General features: G+C 39.5%; 1 protein-coding gene across 1 annotated transcript in view; it reads right to left on the bottom strand.

Moving 5' to 3' along the window:
- Positions 1-2,512: 2,512 nt before the first annotated feature.
- Positions 2,513-25,631, bottom strand: part of tamalin (trafficking regulator and scaffold protein tamalin) — a 36,800-nt gene continuing 13,681 nt past the window's right edge. Inside the window, exons 4-8 of the mRNA XM_079558832.1 lie at positions 23,843-23,945; positions 17,671-17,764; positions 11,780-11,846; positions 5,774-5,840; positions 2,513-3,092 (exon numbers count right to left, since the gene is read on the bottom strand). Of these exons, the coding sequence (XP_079414958.1) occupies positions 2,611-3,092; positions 5,774-5,840; positions 11,780-11,846; positions 17,671-17,764; positions 23,843-23,945 (813 nt within the window). The 3' untranslated portion in view covers positions 2,513-2,610. The remainder of the gene's footprint in view (positions 3,093-5,773; positions 5,841-11,779; positions 11,847-17,670; positions 17,765-23,842; positions 23,946-25,631) is intronic.

Raw genomic sequence — 25,631 nt, 5'->3', positions numbered from 1 at the left:
ACGTTCGTTTATTTTTAGAGACTTTGGTGAAAAAAAATAAAAAATAGGACAAGCTCCAAAACGTACAAAATGTTTTTTGTTTTTTTTTACTTTTTCAGAAACAAATGTTAGGCCATTTATCAATTTTCCGTGCATGCAGTAAAAACAAAACACAAAATGGGACGATTGAAATAATAAATAAATAACTTAAAAAAACAAGTTATGTACAAAACAGCGAAATGTCCGTTAGTCGTCGTCATATTTACAAACACAGAAACCGCTTTGGTCACATTTCACTCCGTCTTTGGGTCCCAGTATTAACGATGGAGAGACTGCGCTCATGTGGCGGAAACTCTCAGATGGAGGGAAGAGACATTAACCATAAACCTGGTCAAAACTAACTCTAAACAGGAAAATTCTTCCAAAGAAACATCAAAATCCCTCCATCTCCAACGAAAACCTACTCATGGGTTTCAATCTCGTGGCTTTTTGCTGTAATGGATCATTGAGATCCTCCCACTATGTATTCCAACAAAAGAAGGGTTATATTTTATAACGGGTTTGCACAATCTGAGAAAAAAAGTTGCGAATACTGCACTATTCCAATTTATTTTTATCCATTTTCTGGTGGAATATGAACTTATTTATCACATAAATAAAGTCAAGTGTAAATCAGGTCCATATGGATATTTTCTCACAGCAGATTCAGTAGAAGTGAAAAATAGGGATGGGCGGATCGATACCAAACGGCTATTTTTAAAGTATCGATATTGGGCAAAAAGTATCGATACTAATACTATTCTAAAAGAAGGCGGGGCAGCAATTATCAACACAAAGGGATTATTTTTTTCTTTGTTCTGAGCCAAAACAGTCACAACAGCAAAGGATTGAACTGAGCCAGGCTGATCATTCTGTTTTAGGTTCTGTTTGTCATTTAAGTATTAATTTTAAATGTTGTTTATGTATTTTAATTTCACATTAGTGTTGTTTAATTAACCAGTTAAAGTAATATAATTTTAATTGACCAATTAATTGTATAAAATAACCAGTTTTAGAAATGTATATTGATTGAGATACATTCACCCATATGAAATGACCAGTATCGGTGTCGGTATCAATAAAAATGACCCCAAAAGTATCGGTATCGTATCGATTCCAAAAAAAACGGCAGTTGTAGCTAGCGCTAGCTAACCGTTAGCATTAGCCCGATGCTAACATGTAGCATCAGGTTAGCATTCTCCGTTATTTATGTATTTATGGGCCGGTAAACCACTTTGCTCCTCTCCGTGTCTTTATTTAGTAGAAAACTTTATTCATAATTCAGCGTTTGTTAAAGTAGTTTTGGAATAATTAAAGAAAGTTTAGGGCCAGAGTAACGCCATGTTTTTATAGTTTATTGTTGCTTTAACATCACTTATTTTCATTGGTTTCTTGTCCCTTTTTCCATCACATTTTGGTCATTTTTTAGTAGTGTTATTGTGGCTCTTTTGTGGCTTTTTCATCACTCCTTTGTTATTTTTGAATCGCTTTTCCATTGTGTTATTGTTGCTTTTCTGGCCTGTTTTTGACCTTATTTTGCCTTTTTTTCGTTGTCAGTTTTTTCGTTTTTGTCTCTATTTTTACACTTTTTTTCAAGAAGCTTTTAGATTTGGGTAAAGCCGAACTGGAGAAAATGTGCTCGGTTCAGGTGGGGGTTAAGAGATTAAACAAAATAAACGTTTTCTTTTAGTCAAAATACGACTTAAAATGACGTAAAGCGCTTTGTGACCACGTCTGTGAAAGACTCTACGAATAAAGTCCTTCCTTTCTAAAAAACAAGGTTCAAAACAAGGCAACGATGCAACTAAATATGAATAAACAGGAAGGTCATGACTAAAGCTGAACGTCTGCACGTTTTTAAATTACCACTAGTTTTTATTGTAGTGTGTGCTGGCAAAAAAAAATTAAATCTACAAAAAATTGAAGATGAATTTCCTAAATGTTGGTTTATCGTGACATTAGAGATTGTACCACATTTACAGTATTTAAAACAAGACTTAAATGTTGAACTAATTCTGGCATACGTTCATTGTAAATCTCAGATCTCTTAGACCTCAGTGATGTTAATTTCGTCGACTAAAATATTTAGTCTTAATTTTTTTAAGTGATGTTTTTTCCCGACTAAAACTAAATTAAAAGTTTCTCATGAGACTAAAACTGTGACTAAAATGTCCAGATATTTTAGTCGACTAAAATAAGACTAAATAAAAATGAAAAGGAGAGACTAAAATCAGCCAAACTTCTATTGACCGTCTGAAAGAGCCTCAGATCATTTACAATCACTGCTAAAACATCAGCTCTGAGCTTTGTTCATGTGAAGCAGAGGAACAAGATTAAATATGATTATAATGAATATTATCAAAGCAAAGTCGACTAAATTAGTCTTAAAACTAAAACTAGACTAAAATTGAAACGTTTTTTTTCACTAAAATTAAATTACATTTTAGTCAAAAGACTAAAACTAAAATAAAATATGTTTACTAACACTGGACCTCAGTGATGTTGTGATCCGTTGCGTCTCCACATATTGAAACCCATGAATAGGCCTTAATGTTCCCAAACCCCCTGAACGCAGCCTCGCTCAGCGGCCGGTTACAGTTTACTCTCCTCCTCCTCTAACGGTAAGTTCAACCCAGGGATGAATTTGAGAAGCCGCCGTCGAAAGCTTTTGGGTTTGTTCTTCCGCTGCAGTGAGTTGAACCCGCCCTGTTTGTCCGCCGTGTTCGCCGTGTTCGCCGATTGCGGCCTGGTGTAGCTCCTCGTGCTGGCGCTGCGCGTGAGGTGCGTCTTGGCCGTGGTGAAGAGCTCGCTGGCGGGACGCAGCCGCCTCTGAAGCGACCGCTTGGGTTTGGAGTTCTGCTCCGAGTCCGTGTTCTTGTTTTCGGGCTGGTACAGGCAGGTCTGGTACAGCGGGTCTTCGTCGGTGGCGGTGCTGAGGAGGCTGGCGCTGCTGCTGGTGCTGCCCGTGCCCTTGTTTCCTCTCAGGGCCGTGATGGGGCTGGGGGTGCCCACGCTGCCGTAGATCCCCGCCAGCTCCAGGGACTCGTATATGGCAGCGTCACTCAACACTATACCTGCAAAACAGTCACAGGTTTATTTACATCACAAGCTTGGCAGGTTCGTGCAAACTGAATGGTAAAAGGCCTTTATTGAAGCATAAAGCATTAAAACATTGCCTTCACATTTCAGCCCCATTGGGCCTTTGTCAGGGCAAGCTCCAGCGCTGATTACTTTTCAGAACGAGTAATCGAACGCGTAACTTTTTCCAGACCAGTAATCAAATTAAAGGAATAGGCCACCGTTTTTCCATACTGAGATATGTTCTTAGCTTAGCTTTGACGAGTTCTTTAGGACCTGTCTGATCTTCACCCGTGCCTTCAGTCACGTAAACACAGCGCAGACGGCGCTAGCATTTAGCCTCTCCCTCTCTCCTCTATAGCTCCAAAACAGGTCAAGATAGAAGCTACCAAGCTCTTCCACGTTTTCCCTATTTAAATAAGAGTAGTTTGGCATCCGCACAGTAAAGTGAAGATTACTGCGCGGATTTCGAACTACTCCTGGTATTATTACGCCTTACAATATAGTTCCCCCTTTTATCCGCTTAGAAAATCCACATTGTTTAATTTTGTGTAATTATACTTTGTAGTGGAACACTTCACGTAACCATATTTAAATAGGGAAAACGTGGAAGAGCTTGGTAGCTTCTATCTTGACCTGTTTTGGAGCTATAGAGGAGAGAGGGAGAGGCTAAATGCTAACGCCGTCTGCGCTGTGTTTACGTGACTGAAGGCACGGGGGAAGATCAGACAGGTCCTAAAGAACTCGTCAAAGCTAAGGTAAGAACATATCTCAGTATGTAAAAACGGTGGCCTGTTCCTTTAAAGTTACTTTTCCAAGTGACTGCTACAACTCCTTTTCCTTACGAAAAATATATACTTCTTTTTTCTTGGGTCTCGTGGGGAGACGTAACTTGTCACATTTTCCACATGAAGATTCACGACATAAACGTAGACAACAACAGAAGAGGAGAAAAATGGAAATAAGTCACTATTCTGAATCTATGGCAGCATTGTTGATGTTGCTGTTAAAATACACTTCCAATAACACGAATATGGGCACATTTTGCATGTGTGTAATGCAGCGCCATTAGGCATAAGCAGACCTGGGCAAACCCCCGCCCGGGTGCCAGGTCCGGCCGGCCAAGCAATTTAATCCGGCTCGATTTTCTGCGCTTCTTTCAAGATGCGAATGCGTCGCTTCCACATTCACAACGCTTTGAGCAGCTGTGTGTCGGCGCCCTGACCATCACCTGGTCACAACGGGTTCAAACGGCTCTGCCTCAGTCAAGCGGAGAACAAGACTAAAGCAGGAGGCGGTGATGGATGCCACAAACTGAGGCACAAGGACCATGTGCCTCCATCGCATTTGTGGATGACTGGAGTAAAGCAGTGTTGTTTTTGGCCCTTTTAGTTTTAGTTTTAGTCTTAGTCTTTTGGACGAAAAATGCATTTAGGTTTAGTCACATTTTAGTCATTTCAAAATGTGATCGTTTTAGTCACGTTTTAGTCAGACGAAAATTAAAAAGGTTTTGTCTGTTTCATTAGTTATAATTAATTTCGATAAGTCTTGGAAATTGGGATAAATAAAAGCTTCTATTGGCTTTTGACAAACACAGATGACACCACGACAGGCACTGGCAGAAGGGGTCGACTGTGAACAGGACTTTTCCCAAAAGCGCCCGCTCTCCTCGTCCTCTGGTCGTCGCTTCGAGATTTTTATTTTTTACCAACAGTGCTGTCTGCACATACGTAGCTACATCAACGTGCTTTCTGTGTTCATACGCCACGGTGTTGAAAGCTGTCCTGAGAAACGATAAAGTCCCAGTGACCTGGATGTCAGACGCTCCGAGGAGGATGTACGCGAGCAGTGACCGCACGCCACGGGGAGAGAGAGAGAGAAAGAGGCGCCGCTGCCCGGGCGCATCATGAGCATCACGGCGCCGCTGCCCGGGCGCCTCATGAGCATCACGGCGCCGCTCCGGGTCACGTTTACCGTGTGTTCTCTCACTCCGCACACAAAAACTCTGTGAACGATCTGACGAAAAACTTTCTCTCATTTTTGTCTCGTCTCGTCTCATTGACGTAAACGCGTAAACGTCTCGTCATGTTCTCGTCCCCAAAGAGCTCATTTTAGCTCGTCATCGCTACGGTATTGTCATTAGAAAAAGGGGCGTCAACGAAAAGATATCGTTATCGTCTTCGTTGGCGAAAACAACTCTGGAGTAAAGGGCGCAGAGGAGCTTTCTGTGCGACGGTAGGAACGAGCGTAAGATTGACTGAAGCTGAATAACTAACGACGCACTCTTCCCTGCGGAGCTTCATGGACCACCGAGTCTGGACCTGGGTCACAATGGCTCCACAGACCCGAGCCGGATCAGCCTCTGTCCGCACAGCTGTAGGAGCCAGAGGCGCGTTTGAGGATCACTGGGTCTGAAGATCTTACTCCTCCAATAGCCTTTGTCTGGTTTAGTTTTGCAGAAGAACTGGATGTGGCCTGGTTTACATTTGGTTTAGGCCTAGTTCAGACTTGATGTGGCTAAACACTTACAGATAATTCTAGTTCTGCCAAGCATCAGTACCAGCTATTCAAAAGACATAATTTAGTGCAATAGGATGAAGTTGAGCAGAAAAAGTTCATGTTTCTCATGTGGCCCCCTGGTATAGAGGGTTATTATTAATAATATTTGGGGACTCACCATGTACAAGGCGCTGCTCCTGCACCATCAGCGACCGATACTCGTCCCATTTCTCATGAAGAGATTGCTGAAAAACACAAAGCGAGATGGTGTGAATGATTGTGAAACAGCGACAGTAACGAAGGGGTGACTTTCTGACTCAAAGGTTAAGCTGCAGATGTGAGAATGAAAAGGCCACGCGACAGTTTGATGGATGTTTTCTCCGAGACACAAAAGAGCAAAAGCATAAACATCGGGAAATAATAGTGAATGTGTTTAATGCATCAATTTGGGAAAAATGTGGAAAATGTGAAAAATGTGTGACCGCACGTCCCAGTAATGAACCACATGCTCTTGGACTGAGGAGCAAAACAGACAAGACGTCCCACATGACGATCAAGTGGCCAATACAAGGCAAAAAAAACAAAACAATGGAAAATCTGTTACAATGTGAACAGATTATTCCTTTTGTGAATCGAGGTTTATGGAAAAGTTTATACACTTTAAATTCAAACATACTGTATTATATAAACTTTTGACAAATAATAATCCACCGAAAAATGATCCAAATCTTCTAATCTTGCATAAAAAAAAGAATTGTGCCCATTACCCAGACTGGGAACCCAATTAAGGAAATTAAGCTGTCATCTGTACTGGGTTTCATCAGCCACTTGGATGATTTTACAGTTATACTGATATAAGAGGTTAACCTCGTCACTGGTTTCTCTCATCCTTACAGAAAAAAGCGACTCAACTCTAAAAGAGCTCATAAAATGGTTAATAGCGAATCCTTTAAGAGGCCTGTAACGCACAGGATTGAGGCAGATTTATATCAATCAGAAATTGCATTAGTTGGTAGTAAATATTCTATTTGTTATGTATATGAATGAATGTAGGCTTATTCGGTTACAAAACATAGAACAAAATGTATGTACAGCAAATTCATTGAAAACAAGGAGGTAACCGAAAAGTGTAGGCTGAAGCCTCATTATTGCCCACCCCATTTACAGAACATCTACCCATCAAAAAAAAAGTTGACTTATAGTAGTTACAAAGGTTTGCTTGTTGCTTTGTTTAAATTTATGCACAAGGCAAGGCAAGTTTATTTGTAGAGCACAATTCATACACAAGGCAATTCAAAGTGCTTCACAGTTGCATAAATACGAGAAAGCAAATACAATCAATAAAAACATCAACATAGAATTAATCAATTGCAGTAAGAGGCAAGAGTGTAGTTAAAATACTTTCAGTTATATGCATTTTTAAGTCCTGTTTTGACTCGCTCTGTCTTGAGCACTATTTTTTCTTGCTCTTTCACACAAAGTTACCAAACCTCTGTTTTGTCGCTCCTTCTACTCAACATCAACATAAAATTAATCAATTACAGTAAAAGGCGAGAGTGCAGATAAAATACATGCTCGGGCAAAAAGAACTGTTTTCAGCCTGGATTTGAACATGGTCAGAGTCGAGGCCTGTCTCACATCCTCATGAAGACTGTTCCAGATTTTAGCTGCATGAAACTGAAGCGCAGCCTCAGCGTGTTTAGTCCTGACTCTGGGAACCACCAGGAGGCCCCTCCCTGAAGTTCTCAGGGCCCGAGATGGTTCACACGGCTCTAACATGTCAGAGATGGACTTTGGAACCATGAAAAGACTTGTACACAAGCAGAGCTGTTTTAAAGTCTATTCTCTGAGTCACAAGAATTATACATAAACTTATCTTAAACCAACATTTCTTAAGCATCCATATATTTGTCAAAAAATACGTTTTTTGAAATAATAATAATAATGGAATTATTATAGTGTTCATTAATAATTTCCACAAAGTATAATAACATGTTCAATAGCTTTTATTCTTAAGCGAATATCAGCATCAAACAGACAGTGACGGCTGAAGAACCTTTGACACAGTAATTACTATTTTGTGTTTGTCGGGTGGATCTGACATCACCAAGTAATTAAGAGTCCAGGGTCAATGTCAACGTTGTTTGCCCAGTGTTACAGCCAACCAATCCGCCTAACCCTAACTTTGGTCCTGGGCAAATAACTTTACATTGACCCTGGACTCTTAATGACTTGGTGATATCAGATCGACGTGTTTGTAGCACGTCTGATGTTTTTAAGCACATCCGCAATAGATCTTAGGCTGTTTAGCACCACCCAGATTTTACTCAGATTTGAGCAGCATCAGTTTATAGTGAAATTATAGTTAAAAAAATGAATAAATACAATTAGATCATTTTCAATGGCTCGGTTTCACAATTCAAATAAAGAATAACATATAGGGCTGGAGGATATGGCAAAAAAAGAAAAATCTTTTTTTTTTCTCATATTGATCGATTTATATTTTTGATTACATCTTAGAAAGAAGAAGAAGAAAAATATATGATGGCTGATACATGATCTTAAACAAATACTTTCCTCCAGCATCATTTAAAGCAGCACTAAGTAACGTGTTTACCTTAATAAATCCTTTCCGTAGTCCCTGTGGGGGTGATACAAGTGTTTATGGGATGATTGGAGGGTCTTTCATCGCCCCCTGGTGTCTCTGGCCAGAAAACCATGTTTGTAACTTGACTGCCAGCGGTGCGGAGCCACCAATACACACTAATGTAATCACGAAGAAGAAGCTAACATGCTAACGGGCAAAGCTAACTGCGGGCTAACCTCACTTTAAACAGTATTTACAGCAAAGTTTGAGTGAAAAAAAATATTTCCATTGTATAATTGGATGCACAGTAACCCTCTCTCCCTTCGCCTTTCCTGTCAGCGTAGTATTTACTCTCCAAGACAATTAATAAGTTAAAAAATCATAACTTGCTACTACACCTGCAGTTGCGCTTATGGCCTCTAGGGGGAAGAGTTACTTAGTACTGCTTTAACACCAAAACTAGGTTCCGTTTCTTCCAAAGAAATGGCTGTAAACCTGATCATTATAAAGTCCCATCACAATTATTGACATGAACCAAAGAAGAGATTGCGATTTCAATAAAATTTCGATAATTGCCCAGCCCTAGAACAACAAATAAATGTGTGAAACTTTAGGGACTTTACGTGAGCTAAAAACCTGTGTGGTGTAATGTTTAAATCGAATCCCGGCTGGTGCAAAGTTTGAACCCTCTAAATCAGCCGGCCCTTGTGGATTAGGAGCCGACAGCTGCGATAATCTGGGACCAGGTTTCCAGTGTCTGTGCGAGAAAGTGGCTAATGTGCCCGTCCTGTGCAGGAGCGACAGGCTGCTGACCCGACAACAGGTGGCGCTAACAAGAGGACGAGAGAACAGACTGTGGCCTAAATACGGCTCAATCATCAGGGCAAAGATTACGAGAGTCGACATGGCAACTGCTGTCATGGCAATTTCAGACGCCATCTTTGGACAGCGGGATGAAACTAAATCCAATAAAAAAATAACGTTTCAGAGGATAAAGATCGGGAAGTGAGAATTTGAAGAAAGAGAAAAGATGGATAGACAGATCGAGCGCTAAAATTAGAACTGAAATATATAAAGGCGTATATCACATGGAAAGTACCTTCTTAATGCTCAAAAAGCAAGCAAATTCTGAGAAAATACCACAAACCTGGCAACCCCCGATCTAGTTCATTTGCTTTGCACTTTCTAACCTCTTAACTCCCGCCTGAACCGAGATGATCTTTTTCCTCACGTCAGATTTTTTTCCATCATTTTTTTGTTGGGTATTCAACTCATTTTAACTTTTTTGTCATTTTTTCTCACGTTTTTGTCATTTTTTTCTTCTTCATTTTTTGGTCAAATTTGTGTAATTTTTTGGTCAATTTTTAATCACATTTTTGTATATTTTTTGGTCATTTTTTGTCACATTATTGTCATTTTTTGTCAAATTTTCGTCAAATTTTTGTCACATTTTTGTATTTTTTTTGTCCATTTTTTGTCACATTTTTTATCAAATGTTTGTCACATTTTTGTCACATTTTTGTATTTTTTTTGTCCATTTTTTGTCAATTTCTTGTGGCATTTTTGTCACTGTTTTGCCACTTTTTCATCCATTTTTCGTCACTTTTTTGTCAATGTTTTCTCACTTTTTTGTCACATTTCCGTCATTGTTTTTGTCTCAATTTTGTTGCTTTTTCACAGCTTTTTTCTAGAAGCTTTTGGACTGGGGTAAAGCCAAACTGGAGAAAATGCGCTCGGTTCAGGTGGGAGTTAAAGAACAACTAAACACCAAATCCACTTTTTTTAGCTGATAAACAGTGTATATGGGTGTGGAATAGAGTTAACTAACTTTCCCAGGGGGAAAATTAAGAGGTGGACAGCGAATAAAGCGGCAGTGACAGCTCATCCTTTAGAGTTTAGTCTTTGGCATCATTTAACAAACATAATAATGTTCAAAGAATAGAAATTAAAAGGAGAAGCAGCGTTTAATCCTAAAGATTGTGGACAGTTAGCCTCCGTTAGCCTGCTCAATGCATTTTCCCTATAGCCGTTAGCATTAGCCATCAAACAATTATGAACAAATTATGAACGATCCAGATGTTCTCAGCTGTTGTCAACCCATCGACCAGATTTAAGTGAGGTCAAAGCCTCGTTAGAAATCATTAATGAATGTACAGACCTTTGGAGATTTTACTTTAGATACAAGTTAACGTATAAAAGCGTCCTCTGAGCGGTAAAGTTTTGGCCTTTTCGTGGGGTCAGATATCCAATGGCCACATCATCATCTTATAACATGTTAATGATAAGGAGACTGTAGAAATGATAGAATTACCATGAAAAGGACAGAACACACCTCCCCATAAGTTAGCATAATGCCAGCCTTGTATTCCCTATTCAATTTAAAACCGGCTCCAGGATTCGACGGCGCATTTCTAAGTCCAGGCTCAGAAAGAAAAAGGCATTTCTGAAATTTCTATGGTTCAAAGCATCCATTTTGTTCTTTCGCTAAACCATATTAGTAAAAGTAATAAGGTCATCTGGTTCCTTGTAGGTCATTATATGCTCTTTGAAACTTGGACCATACGTTTTATCAAGAGCCATATGCAAAAAAGGAGACAGGAAAGAAAGCCATTCGCTATGAAGCTCCATTTGATTGGAATAATTTACCAAAAGAACTGGGGATCATGGCTCTACTATAGGCGAGGATGGACAGAGCAAGACATGAGACTGTGTGATTGTTATGTATATGTGATTGTTATATGTACTATGTAGGGTTGAACGATTAATCGCATTTGCGATTTTATCGCGATATTACACAACGCGATTTCGAAATCGCACAGACACACGATTTTGGCCCATGCAGCTGACGGCGCTGCCCATAGAAGTGAGTGTAGTAGCGAGAGACGCCACAGACGTCCGGCTCCGGGCTCCACCGCGGGCTTTTGTTTACTTCTCCGTCTACTTAAGGTGTGCGTAGATCGTGGATGTGAAAATATCAGCGTGTATAAAGCAGCCACCGCTCAGGACTATTGCTGTTTCCTCCGTTAGCATTGCGTTAGCTGCAGCGCTACACGGTCTCATGCTCTGATCACAGAAACTTTCCTCCGGATTCACACGTCTCGGCTCCACAGATGAAGCTGAGCCTGAGCTGATGTTCAGAGTCCTTTGTGACTCACTTTTCAAGGCTTATGTTTGGGAATGTTTTGAATAAAGATAAGAACTTATCTCACAACCACTGACTAAAACACAAGAGCAAATAGCAAGAAATTGTTAAGGCTATTTACAAAAAAAAAAAAAATCAATATAAGCTTATTGGAAATGATGTGGCTAAATGACTATGTGGACTATTTGGAATTATCTTCATGTGATTATAAAGGACTTAAGAGTGAGTAATACTTTATATCAGTAGTAAATATTTAATTGAATTGCAACAAAAAGTTATTCGCGAAATCGAAATCGCAATATTGATTGAAAAAAATCGCAATATTGATTTTTGTCAAAATCGTTCAACCCTAGTACTATGTGCCTATACTTGTTATGTTTTGTTATAAAAAATAAATAAATGAAAATGAAACTGATCAATAGGATATCATTTTCTGGATAACTTGAGAAACCCACCTTTAGATACTGCAGTCGTGCCTCCAGTTCTGCTTTCCGGATCGAGTCGCTGTAAACCGTCTCCAGTCTTTAAAAACAGAAGAGGGGAAAAAAAATCGTTCAGATAAATAAACTTTGCAAAGAGGAAGCACTTTGAAGGAAAAACTTGCAACTTGACACAAGACGCGGCAGGAATCTCACGCGACCGATTCAAAGGCTCTTTTCATACGCACTGGCTCGGTCTGAATCCACACGTCACAGTTTACGGGAGAAAATATAGAGTTTCCATTCATATCCTGGAAGGTCTGGGAATCACATGTTGTTTGTGTGTTTAATACTTCACACCACGAGCATAAAAGTGGATGCAGACGGTCCGTAAACAGCTGCCGTCGCCCGTGTAGTGGTCGACCCTTGTTTATTTTACAGCCTTCTTCAAACGCTCAGACGGGGCTCGCTAATTTGCCTTTTTATGTTTTACAAGTGCGGCAGGAGGGAGAAGAAAGAGCGCGGTTTCAATTAGATGCCAAATACTAAACAAATGGGGAAGTTGCAGCGACTATGGCAACATAATAAAGTGAGTGGAAATTGTTGCTTTGCTCAAAGTAATGACGGACTTTGAGCATTTGTGACGGTTTTAAATGTTCGTACTCGGGCAGGGGCGGGACTGGGACTGAAAAACAGCCCTGGACTCTGGTCAGCCTGGCCCAAAGTAGCGCAACTGTGACACTTCCACAAATACACATGTTAACCTCTGACCCCCCGCCTTAACCGAGAGCATTTTCTCCAGTTCGGCTTTACCCAAATCTAAAGGCTTCTTGACTGGAGAGCAACACTGTAACGCCTCATTTGAAAGCGAAAATCTAGAAAAGTGACGGGAACTTTTTGTCACGTTGTCGCTGCATTTTTTTCATGTTATTGTTGTTTTTTCATCGCTTTTTTCATTGCTTTGTCGTCACTTTTCCGTCACATTTTGTTGCTTTTCCAGCACATTTTTGTTTTTGGATGCTTTTCTTTTAACTCCTTAACTCCCGCCTGAACCGAGCACATTTTCCCCAGTTTGGCTTTACCCCAATCCAAAATCTTCTGGAAAAAAGCTGTGAAAATAGCGACAAAACTGAGACGAAAACAATGATGGAAATGTGACAAAAAAGTGACGAAAAATTGATGAAAAAGTGGCAAAAATGTCACAAAAATGACAAAAAAATGTCAAAAAGTGACAAAAATTGGGAGAAAAATGGACAAAAATTAGATGAAAAAATTACAAAAAATGTGACAAAAATTTGATAAAAAATTTGACCAAAAAATGACAAAAATTAGACGAAAAAATGACTAAAAAAATTACAAAAATGTGTCATGGTCCAATTGCAGGGCCGGACTGGGACTGAAAAACAGCCCTGGACTCTGACCAGCCTGGCCCAAATTAGCGTAATTGTGAAACTTCCACAAATACATATTTTAACCTCTTACCCCCCGCCTTAACATTAACGAGTGCATTTTCCCCAGTTCGGCTTTTTATTATTATTTTTCTGATCGGCATCATCAGCAAAAAGAGCGGGAAAGGCGGTCGTAAAAATAGAAGCAAAATCATTCATATAAATAATAAATAATAATGGTCCAAAAATTGATCCTTGTGGTGCACCATACTCCACGGAATTCCCTTTAGATTCATGTTTTTTTTTTTTATACTGGGCTTTACCCAAATCTAAAAGCTTCTCGACTGGAGAGCGACAATGCAACGCCTCATTTGAAAGCTAAGACCTACAAAAGTGACGGAAACTTTTCGTCACGTCGCCACATTTGTCATATTTTTGTTGTTTTTTTAATCTTTTTTTATTCCTTTTTTGTGTGTTTTTCTCACGTTTTTGTTGACTTTTCATCCTCTTTTTCTCGCTATTCTGATGCTTTTCTTTTTAGATTTGGGTAAAGCTCGGTTGAGGCGGGACCGGTGGCCCTTCTGTGCTCTTCCAGAATGGACACATGGCCAGTCCGCCCCTGTACTCGGGCGGTAGCTGATCGAATCGTTATCAAATAATCTGTGGTCAGTATCAATTATCGGTCATTTCTGTGGATTGTCCGGATTTTAGACAAATAAAATGGAGGGTTTTTGTATGAAAAGGGGCCCGAGTGGAAAGCCTTCATTTGTTATTGAAGCTGTGGATAAGCGTTAAAACCACACACACCTCTGAACATCCAGGGGGAGGACATTGAGGAGGTGGACAGTTTCAAGAACACCCGGGTGTTCACCTCAACAATAAACTGGACTGGTCCCACAACACCAACGCCCTGTACAAGCAGGGCCAAAGTCGCCTCCACCTTCTGAGGAGACTGAGGTCCAATGGGCGCTGGCTGCTCAGCTTTATGACCACGACACTGGGGGCCATTGCTGTAGTACCTCCATATCGCCACTAGGCCCCCATTGAAAAGCATTGGAGTTTAGACGCCTTAAAAACAACTTTAACGCCTGGTTTCAATGTTTTCAACATTAGACTCGGCTAGATATTGGCTTGTTGCACAATATGGCTACGCTAGTTCCTCTGAGCTGAAGTTGTGGGCGCCAGTACTTCCTGTTCGTATTAACTTCCATTAAGATTTGCTTAGACGCGTTCGAATCATCGTATTTCCTAAAGATTCTGTGGTGGACAGTGAGTTCCTGGTAGATGATCACTTCCTGCAGGTTAAAGAGTTGCTGTACAGTGTAAATATTTCCGTAGAGGAGACGTCTAACATTAATTTCATGCATTATACAATTTGAAACAGTGCTTTTTATTCCATTTTTTTGATAGCATGTTAGCCTTTAGCTTCAAGACAAACTATCAATCCTTTATGATCACAGGTGTCTCCTCTGAACTCGTTACACACAGTAAATGATCATCTACCGGGAACTCACTTCCCACAACATAATCTTTAGAAAATGTGATTATTATTCCATGAAAACAACAGACAGGAAGTACTGGCACTCACAACTTCAGGTCAGAGGAACTAGCATAGCCATACCGTGCAACAAGCCAATTCCTCCAGAGATAACGCTGGGTTAGTCACAATTTAAGAAACCAGGCTGGTTTTCGTAAGAAGAATTTTTGAAGCCTCGTACTTAATGAGGGTCGGACTGTTAGCATTGGAGCAGCGCGAGCTACACACAAAGGCGGAGTCTACGGTGAAGATCCGCCCTTATGCCCTTTTTAGGAACATGCTTCGTCAGAGCTGGGGAGGCGGAGTCTGTAAATCCTCCATGAATTCCCCCTCGACCGTGGTCATTATGGTCAACGGGGAGGAGTGAGCAGAAGACGTCCATTATTTTCAGGCCTCTGCTCAGGACTTTTTATGACTCTGTGGTGGCCTCTGCTCTCCACTACGCTGCCGTGTGCTGGGCCCCGAGCCTCACAGAGCGGGACAAGAACAGACTGAACAAGCCGGTCAGGAGGGCCAGCTCCGTCCTGGGCTGCCCCCTGGACTCTGTGGAGGAGGTGAGGGTAGGTATAGGAGGGTATTAGCCAAGCTCACCTCCATCACGGACAACACCTCCCACCCACTGCAGAGGAGCTGAGCAGCTCTTTCAGTGGAAGACTGAGACACCCTCAGGTCCCTCATCCCCACTGCTGTCAGACTGAACAACATGACTGTAAAGTAACATGTGCAATAACCCCTTTGCAGAACACATGCAGTAATCCCTGTTTACACATCACTTATCTGCGTCACTTTATCCACCACTGGCACTATGATGTAAACCTGCACTGCTGACACTGACTATAACATTTTTTTGCTATAGTCTGTTTACTTAATTATTTACTGTTTATACTTAAGATACCACCATTTAAGTATTTAATTGTTTTTTGTTTATTTTTCTCACATTTTCTGCCTTTTTGCACCCTGAGTGTTTCTTAGAGCTGAATGTAACAAGTAAAGGCCATCTTATCTTATCTTATAATGAAGTCAGTCATTGTTGCATTTATATTTTTGTATTTAAACATATTTAATCCACTTTGCTTCATGTTTGTTCTCCCACACAAACAGAGCCCAGACCTGTTTCCTTTAGCAGAACTTAAATAAATAAAATGGGGATCTTTCAAACTATTTTTAGTCAGCAAATCTAAAATGATGCCACAAAACACTGGTGTGGATTATTTCTGATAACGTCGGTCTCATGAACTCTATTAGTGAAAGACACACTTACATCAGAGTAAAGAGCAAAACCCAAAGACCCAAACTCAGTCAACGATATTAAAGGAATAGGCCACCGTTTTTATATACTAAGATATGTTCTTACCTCACTTTAGTCGAGTTAATATATCCCCGTCTGGTCTTTGTCCGCGCGCTCTGCCAGGCAAACGGAGCACATACGCAGCCTCTCCCATATGTGACATAGCTCCGAAAAAGCTCACGATAGAAGCTACCAAGCTCTTCCACGTGTTCCCTATTTAAATAAAGTTACGTGAAGTGTTTTCATGCGAAGTATATTTACACAGAAATGTAACGTGTCGATTTTATAAGCAAATAAAAAGGGGGACTATATTGTGAGGCGTAATGATACGAGGAGCACAGCGTCCGCGTAGTAAATCCTAAAGACTTCCCCCGCTCACTTCCGTCAATAACCTTTAGGAGTTACTGCGCGGACGTTTTACTCCTCGTATCATTACGCCTCACAATATAGTCCCCCTTTTTATTTGCTTATAAAATCGACACGTTACATTTCTGTGTAAATATACTTCGCATGAAAACACTTCACGTAACTTTATTTAAATAGGGAACACGTGGAAGAGCTTGGTAGCTTCTATCGTGAGCTTTTTCGGAGCTATGTCACATTATGGGAGAGGCTGCGTATGTGCTCCGTTTGCGTGACAGAGCGCACGGACAAAGACCAGACGGGGATATATTAACTCGACTAAAGTGAGGTAAGAACATATCTTAGTATATAAAAACGGTGGCCTATTCCTTTAACCTCTTAACTCCCGCCTGAACCGAGAGCATTTTCTCCAGTTCAGCTTTACCCAAATCCTGTAGGCCAGTGTAACGCCTCATTTGAAAGTTAAGATCTACAAAACTAAATTGATCTTTTTCCTCACATCATCAGATTTTTTTTCATCACTTTATTTGTTGGGCAGTCGTCTCATTTTTGTCAAATTTTCGTGACTTTTTTGTCACTTTTCCGTCACATTTCTTTGTCAAATTCTTATCACTTTTTTGTCCAGTTTCTGTCAATTTTTTTTTCAATTTTCCGTCACATTTTTCTCACTTTTGTGTCAAATTTTGTCATTTTTTGGTACATTTTTCGGGCAGTCATCTTATTTTTGTCCAATTTTTGTGACTTTTTTCGCACATTTTTCGTTTTTTCATGTCAATTTTTTTGTCTTTTTTTGTCAATTTTTGCCAATTTTTTTCTAAATTTTTCGTAAATTTTTTCTAAATTTTTCGTCAAATTTTTCTCACTTTGTCAAATTTTGTCATTTTCGATTTTTTGGGTCAATTTTTTTGTCACTTTTTTGTCACTTTTTCGTCAAGTTATTCGCATTTTTTTGTCAAATTCTTATCACTTTTTGGTCAAATTTGTGTCATTTTTTCTAAATTTTTGTCAATTTTTTTCTCAATTTTTCGTCAATTTTTCGTCAATTTTTTGAAAAAAAAATCTAAATTTTTCGACAATTTTTTCTCACTTTCTTCACATTTTCATCCTTGTTTTCATCTCAGTTTTGTTGCTATTTTCACACCTTTTTTCCAGAAGCTTTTGGATTGGGGTGAAGCTGGAGAAAATGTGCTCGGTTCAGGTGGGAGTTAAGAGGTTAACACAACAAACTGTTTCCGATGGTCAGAGAAAAGAATCTCCCAGGACGAGCGTTTGTTTCAGGGCCCGGTCAGGTCATCAAACGCCCTCCCGTGGTTTATGGAGTCGTCAAATGTACCAGTGAACTTCTGATTACCTGAGGCTGTTTCCGCAGGCTTTGATGAGCTGCACGATGTCCTTGTGCCGAAACCCCTCCACCGCGGACTCGTTCACAGTGGAGATGGTGTCCCCTGGAGAACAGTAAACACAGTCACACATTTATATTATGAACTCTCACGGGCTGGACAAAGGATGCACAATTTTGAAAGAAAAAACAAACAAATCTAATTCCAATTTTTGACATGGTTTGGAAGTGCAACTGGTGTGTCCTTAAAGCAAAGTAACTCATGCCCCCAGAGGCCATAAGCGCCACTGCGGTTGTCGTAGCATGTTACGTTTCTTTACTTATTAATTGTCCGTGAGAGTAAATACTACGCTGACAGAAAAGACAAAGGGACAGAGGGATATTGTACATCAAAGTACACAATGGAGAACATTTTCACTCAAACTTGGCTGTAAATACTGTTTAAGTGGTGCTAGCCCGCAGTTAGCTTTGCCCGTTAGCCTGTTAGCTTCTTCTTCGTGATTACACTAGTGTGTATTGGGGCCTGCGACCCGGAGGCAGCGAAGTTGCGATTGTGGTTTTCTGGGCAGAGACACCAGGGGGAGAAAAAAGACCCTCCAATCATCCCTTTAACACTTGTATTACCCCCACAGGAACTACGAAAGGATTTATTAAGGTAAACAAGTTACTTAGTACTGCTTTAAAGATATGTTAAAGAGGGGGTATTATGCTTTTTTCAGTCACATAGCACCAGTCTATATCACACTACAATGATGGCAAACCTTCTGTTGGTCTGTAAATGCAGTAAATTAGAATAACTGCCTTGTATAAAATGTCTCTCTCAAAATGGCTGTAGTGAATGTCTTGAAATAGGCCTCTGTCTCTTTAAGAACCTCTGAGCCTTTCCGACACGCCCCCTCCACACGCTGTCTGTGGCATCAGTGGGGAGGGGGTTCTGCTGAGGAGCAGTGGTTGGTTACTCGGCTGGTGACGAAAGCTCGGAGGCGTCTCCAGGAGGTGGGGGCGTTCCTAGGAGGACTCAGGCAAACCTATCCCTAAAATGGCCGCCATCAGAGTTTTTACAGATTACTCAGAAATACGTGAATGTGCCAAGGCAACACTTCAGGCATGTTTTTAATGAGGGAGTGACATAATAACAAGTCAATTTTGCATAATACCCTTTAATCAGGACTTTTACAACAAGAGAATACTCAGATGAACCCTTTTATTAAGTTAGTTTCGGTGCCATCAATCGCGATATTATCCTGTCTCGATTCATCAAACTTAAAATGTTGTTATCGTGACAGGCCTATTGACCAACTGAAATATACAGTGATAAAAGATAATGAAAGACATATATTTCAGAACATAGCTACTTGTAGAGATCCAGAGAGAGAGAGAGATGGGATGTATTTAGTTTATGTGCAGTTCTTACCAAGATATGTTGTAATATCTATTTGATTGTGCTGGGGCTGAAACGACTAATCAATTAATCGACGACTAATCGATTATTGAAAGAGTCGACAACTATTTTAGTGATCGATTAATCGTTTTCTGGTTCACACAGACTCAAATAGAGCAAAAGCTACACGAAAATGTAGTATTTTTGATGAAAACCTACTTTGTTTTTATAGTTAGGGTCTGCAGTGTTTTGTACATTGTAAATTTCATGAATATCCGTCTGTGTCTCGTCCAATCAGAAGCAGAATTAGCGCCTCCAACAAACGTTCCCTTTAAGTGAATGTTTGTTGGAGGCTCTTGGTTAAATGTTTAGCTAAAGTTGGCGGCGCCACTTTAGCTATATGTGATTAAAAAATTGAAAAATAAAATGTTCATACACCATTCACAGCCACGCGATTAATCGATTAATCATAAAAAATCACAATAATAATAAAAGTACAGGTTTTGAATAATGTATCATGGCTATCAAAAAGGTATCACTAACCAAGCAATGCACCAACAAATAATAGACCTGCACCAAGCGGACACTGGAGGCATTTAAGGAGGGTGAAGTGTGTTGCCCGAGGACACAACAAGCGTATATGTGGACCAAAGAGACAGAGGCAGCAGCACATGTTCCACAGAAGCTCATCTCCTTTCACAGCTAATAAAAGCTCACGTGCGACACAAATGTGCCGCCGTGGCAGACACTTCATCACACGAGCCTCTAAATGAAAACATCCCACTTTAACTCTTCAAAGTCCCCCACGTTCATGACTCTTTATTTGTCTTAGCAACAAGGAGCGAAAAACCCAACATCTCAAATTAAAATCCAGTCCCTTTTTCCCCCTTATTTCAAAACCACAGTCAATATACGCCGCCCGACACCTGGATTCAACAGTATAATTATACTTATAAAACATTATAGCGTGTGTGTGTGTTTCTTTTTGGTCAGGCAGTGTATTAATGTGGCCAAAGCGATGAGGTCACCGAGCCGCATGTTTAAGGGAACAATAGACCGACCGTGACAAGAATGTAGGAAGTGAAACTCACGGTGACAAACGCAGATCAACAAAACAAATGAGGCGGCAAATCAACTTCTCAGAGCAAAACAAACACTGGCAGCAGGAGTTTGAAAATAATAAGTCGAGGAAAAAATTATATTAAATGATGGTATTAATACATTTTGTGCTTTATTATTATTTTTATTATTATTTATTAATTTATTTGGTAGGGACAGTGCAAGTTAACCTCTTACCACCCGCCAAAACCAAATGCATTCTCTCCTCTTTGCCATTGTCGTCACTTTTTACTTTTGTGTTTTTGTCACTTTTTCATTATTTTTTTGATACATTTGTCACTTTTTTGTTGCCGTTTTGTCACATTTTTTGCTAGATTTTTATCACTTTTTTGCTGTGGATTTTTATCACTTTTTTGCTGGATTTTTGTCACTTTTTTGCTAGATTTTTGTCACTTTTTTGCTGGATTTTTGTCACTTTTTTGCTAGATTTGTCACTTTTTTTGCTGGATTTTTGTCACTTTTTTGCTAGATTTTTGTCACTTTTTTGCTGGATTTTTGTCACTTTTTTGCTGGATTTTTGTCACTTTTTTTGCTGGATTTTTGTCACTTTTTTGCTGGATTTTTGTCACTTTTTTGCTAGATTTTTGTCACTTATTTGCTGGATTTTTGTCACTTTTTTCCTAGATTTTTATCACTTTTTTGCTGGATTTTTGTCACTTTTTTGCTGGATTTTTGTCACTTTTTTGCTGGATTTTTGTCACTTTTTTGCTAGATTTTTGTCACTTTTTTGCTGGATTTTTGTCACTTTTTTGCTGGATTTTTGTCACTTTTTTTGCTGGATCACTTTTTTGTTGTTCTTTTGTCAACTTTTTGTTGAGTTTTTGTAATTTTTGTCGCTTTTATTGGTCACTTTTTAGCGCTTTTTTGTTGCGTTTTCATCCTCATTTTCTTCTCGTTTTTTTTGTCGCTGTTTTGAAGAAGCTTTTAGATTTGAAGAATTTGGAGAACAGGAGAAAACATGTTCAGGTGGGAGTTAAGAGGTTAATGAACAAGCCACACCGGATTGTAGCCTTGCACACTCTCAAACACACCCTCATATATCCTGGCCTATTGTACATGTTTTTAGTGGTAGGGGAAACCGGAGGAAACCTACGCAGACACAGGGAGAACATGCAAACTATACACAGAAAGACTCCGTTCTTGGTGGGAATCGAACCCGGACCTTCTAGCTGTGAAGCACAAGCACTAACCAAAGATAAACTGCCTAGTACGATAAAAAAAAAAACAGAACATATTTTACTTGCAAAAAAACCGGCCCCGCCACAATCAATAGGACAGTTAGATAATTGATTTCACACAAACGCTGCAACACTGAGCCTGTAGTTTCGTGCACGAATCGCCCACATCCTTCATCATGTGATTGTGAACTGAAAAAGCAGATGGTAAACACTCATGTTTGGACTTCCCTGTGTGGACGGCTTTTGTTGACATTTTAGGAGGCAGTTGGCAAACGGCAAACTGTGGCAGCAGTTAGTCACACTCACTTCTCTACTGGGCTATTTTTAGCTTCTGCAAGACTTATGCAAAACCAAAATGAACAATTGACGAGTTTCAGATGACGTCAGGAGAGTGTAGTGACCCGTAGTGTGGAATTTATACCAAGGATGGTGAGAAAGCTAATAGACGGGCAGATTTTGTGGACACACAGTGGCATAATGGACGCTGCCTCATAGAAATGATGTGTCACGATTAGGGCAGGGTAACATTCATTTATTTTTCCATACCAGTACTTTAATGATACTTGGTTTTCGATACTGATACCTGAACGATACTGTTTTCGATACCGATGCTGAAATACTAGCCGTGTAGGACTAGAAAGCAGAACAATAGTGTTTGGAAGATCTGCAAATTTACAATGTCGGGTTCATCTCCAATGTCAAGAAATGTGTGAAAAAATTGGCAATAATTTCACTGCAAAAAGAAATGAACTAGATCAGTATAAACATCTCAATTTGAGCAAAATAATCAAAATTTTAGTTGTTTTGACTACATACATTTGTCACTTTCTTGTTGCTGGATTTTTGTCACTTTTTTTGCTGGATTTTTGTCACTTTTTTTGCTGGATTTTTGTCACTTTTTTGCTGGAATTTTGTCACTTTTTTGCTGGAATTGTGTCTTTTTTTGCTGGATTTTTGTCCTTTTTTTTTGCTAGATTTTTGTCCTTTTTTTTTTGCTGGATTTTTGTCACTTTTTTGCTGGAATTTTGTCTTTTTTTGCTGGAATTTTGTCACATTTTTTGCTGGATTTTTGTCATATTTTTGCTGGATTTTTGTCAAATTTTTGCTGGATTTTTGTCACATTTTTGCTGGATTTTTGTCACATTTTTGCTGGAATTTTGTCACTTTTTTGCTGGATTTTTATCACTTTTTTGCTAGATTTTTGTCACTTTTTTGCTAGATTTTTGTCACATGTTTTGCTGGATTTTTGTCACATTTTTGCTGGATTTTTGTCTTTTTTTTGCTGGATTTTTGTCTTTTTTTTGCTGGATTTTTGTCACTTTTTTGCTGGATTTTTGTCACTTTTTTGCTGGATATTTGTCTAGTTAAGAAGTTCTTGGGCATTTGTCCTAGATTATTTCACTTGTTCTGAGATGTTTCTGACTCGTTTCGATACATTTCGTCCTTATTTCAGGTCATTTTCTTTGCCAACGGGGTGAGAAAATTTGTCTTATCTCATTGGCAATTTTACTTTCTTATTTCAAGCGAGATTTACCCTAGAACTGGTCTGAAATGTCCTCAAACAAGCAAAGTAAACTTGGTCCGATCAGGAAAAGTGTCTAAATGAGTGAAAACCGACAAAAACAAGATACATTTCCTCAATTCAAGTCATTTAAGCCAATGCTTGATATTTACTTTTTGCAGTGTTGGGGGAAAATTGGGGCAACAATAAGGAACAAAATTGCAAATAAAATTGGGAATAAATTAGGGTTAGGAACTAACTAGAAATACAACAAAAATGGGGGCAAGAATAAGGAGAAAAAAAAAAGTAAAACATTGATAAATTGAAGAGGAAAAATTGTGATTTTTGTTTTTAATTGGCAAAAAAATTAGGCAATAAAATTCAAATAAATTGGAGGATGTAGGAAAAATATTAGTAATAAAAAATAGCAAAAGGGGAGGGGGAAATTGGGGAAACAAAGAATTGGCACAAACACATTTAAAAAAAAAAATGGGACAAACATTGGGCAAACTAAAAATTTGAAACAAAAAAAAAAAATAGGGAAAAATGGAAAAAATGAATCATGAATCAAAAGGTTGTTTTTTTCGGTTCCTGCTTTTCATACTTTCATTTTTTTAGTATCTAAATGTTTTTCCCCTGATACCAGAGTGGCATCATTTAAGTTCTAGTCATGATCAGATAAAAAGGACATAACCACATTTCAAAATATGAAAAAACAAGGGCAATATAATATGGATAATGACGAATCAAACATTGAAATAATCTATAACTAATATAGTAATTATCATTTGTTATGTGGAGTGTTCCCAGTCTCAAAAAAGAAGATTAAAGAACAAATTCTGAGGACAAAATCTGGAAGGAAGGGCTGCATCAAAATTCACATCACACAGGGCACATTTGTAACTTGTTTAGGAGCAATAACGTTTGAGAAAAAACCAGAACATCTACTGAACATGGAGTCAGCCGGACGTAGAAGCAGCTCTCCTGAAAACCGCCAATACCCACCGACTTTGAGGCCGGAGCGCTGTGCCGGGCTGTCCTCGTGCACTTTACACACAAACGTGCACATCTCCACCGTGTTCTGGTCCTGGTGATGGAGGCCGTAAGTCTGAAACATAATTCAAAAGAACAGACGGTCAAGGACTAAAAGGAGAAGGCGGGACGTGCACCGACAGCAGCAGCACCAACAGTCGGTGGCCACGATCAGATAAGACGTCCAGGAGCTGAAGTCGGTGGAGACAGTTATGCAAATCAGGAGGACCGTTTACGTTTGACTCGTGTTTGAGACGACAGAGACGGGGAAACGGTTCACATCCTGCTTTAAGTCCTGTTCATCTAATTATGAAGCAGTGGCATTAATTCCCTGAACTTGACTCATTTTTATTGCCGTTTCTGTGACACTGACCCTGAAGGTTGTGAAACGAGCTCATGAACTCATCCCTGTGAAGATATGGGATGGTAGGAATGTGTTTGGGACGAGTTTTATTTACTCACTCCCACTTTCACAGATACAGACGGCATCTCGTCATAGAAGGGGGCGTGGCCTCGCCGAGTGGGAAAATAGAATCTTTTGGGAAACACAATTTTTCACTCTTTTTAGCCATTCTCTGGTGGAATATCAACTTATTTATCACATACAAATAAAGTCAAGTGTAAATCGGGCCCATATGGATATTTTCTCACAGCAGATTGTTCTGTAGAAGTGAAAAAACGGCAGTTGTAGCTCGCGCTAGCTAACCATTAGCATTAGCATTCTACGTTTTTAAATGTATTTATGGGCTATTGAACCACTTTGCTCCTCTCCATGTCTTTGTATCTTTATTTAGTAGAAAACTATATTCATAATTCAGCATTTGTTAAAGTAGTTTTTGAATAATTAGAGAACATTTAGATTTTTTCAAAATTGTTTCCCCCCTTAACTGTTTTCAAACATGACCATATATGGGCGATTCCAGAGATGCCGTCTGTATCTATATATGGTCATGTTGTAAAAAAAACAATTTTGAGAAAAATCTAAGCTTTCTTTAATTATTCACAACTACTTTAACAAATGCTGAATTATTGATATAGATTTCTACCCAATAAAGATACAAAGACATGGGGAGGAGCAAAGTGGTTCATCAGCCCGTAGATGCATAAAAAAAAACGGAGAATGCTAGCATGCTAGCGTCGTGCTAATGCTAACACTCGCTAGCGCTTCACTTCTACTGAACAATCGGCTGTGAATAAATCTCCATATGGACCCAATTTAGACTTGACTTTATTTGTATGTGATAAATAAGTTTATATTTAGCCAGAAAATGGCTAAAAAGAGTGAAAAACGATGTTTCCCAAAAGATTCTATTCTTTAACCTCTTAACCCCTGCCTTAAAGACGGGGTATTCTGCTTTTTTCAGTCCCACAGCACCAGTCTATATCACACTACAATGATGACAAACCTTCTGTTGGTCTGTAAATGCAGTAAATTAGAATAACTGCCTTGTATAAAATGTCTCTCTCAAAATGGCTGTAGTGAATGTCTTGAAATAGGCCTCTGTCTCTTTAAGAACCTCTGAGCCTTTAGACACGCCCCCTCCACACGCTGTCTGTGGCATCAGTGGGGAGGGGGTTCTGCTGAGGAGCAGTGGTTGGTTACTCGGCTGGTGACGAAAGCTCGGAGGCGTCTCCAGGAGGTGGGGGCGTTCCTAGGAGGACTCAGGCAAACCTATCCCTAAAATGGCCGCCATCAGAGTTTTTACAGATTACTCAAAAATACGTGAATGTGCCAAGGCAACACTTCAGGCATGTTTTTAAT

This window comes from Gobius niger, assembly GCF_951799975.1.
Source record: "Gobius niger genome assembly, chromosome: 6".
Lineage (NCBI taxonomy): Eukaryota > Metazoa > Chordata > Actinopteri > Gobiiformes > Gobiidae > Gobius > Gobius niger.
The sequence above is the reverse complement of the archived record's forward strand: the minus strand, read 5'-3'. Positions and strand labels throughout refer to the sequence as shown.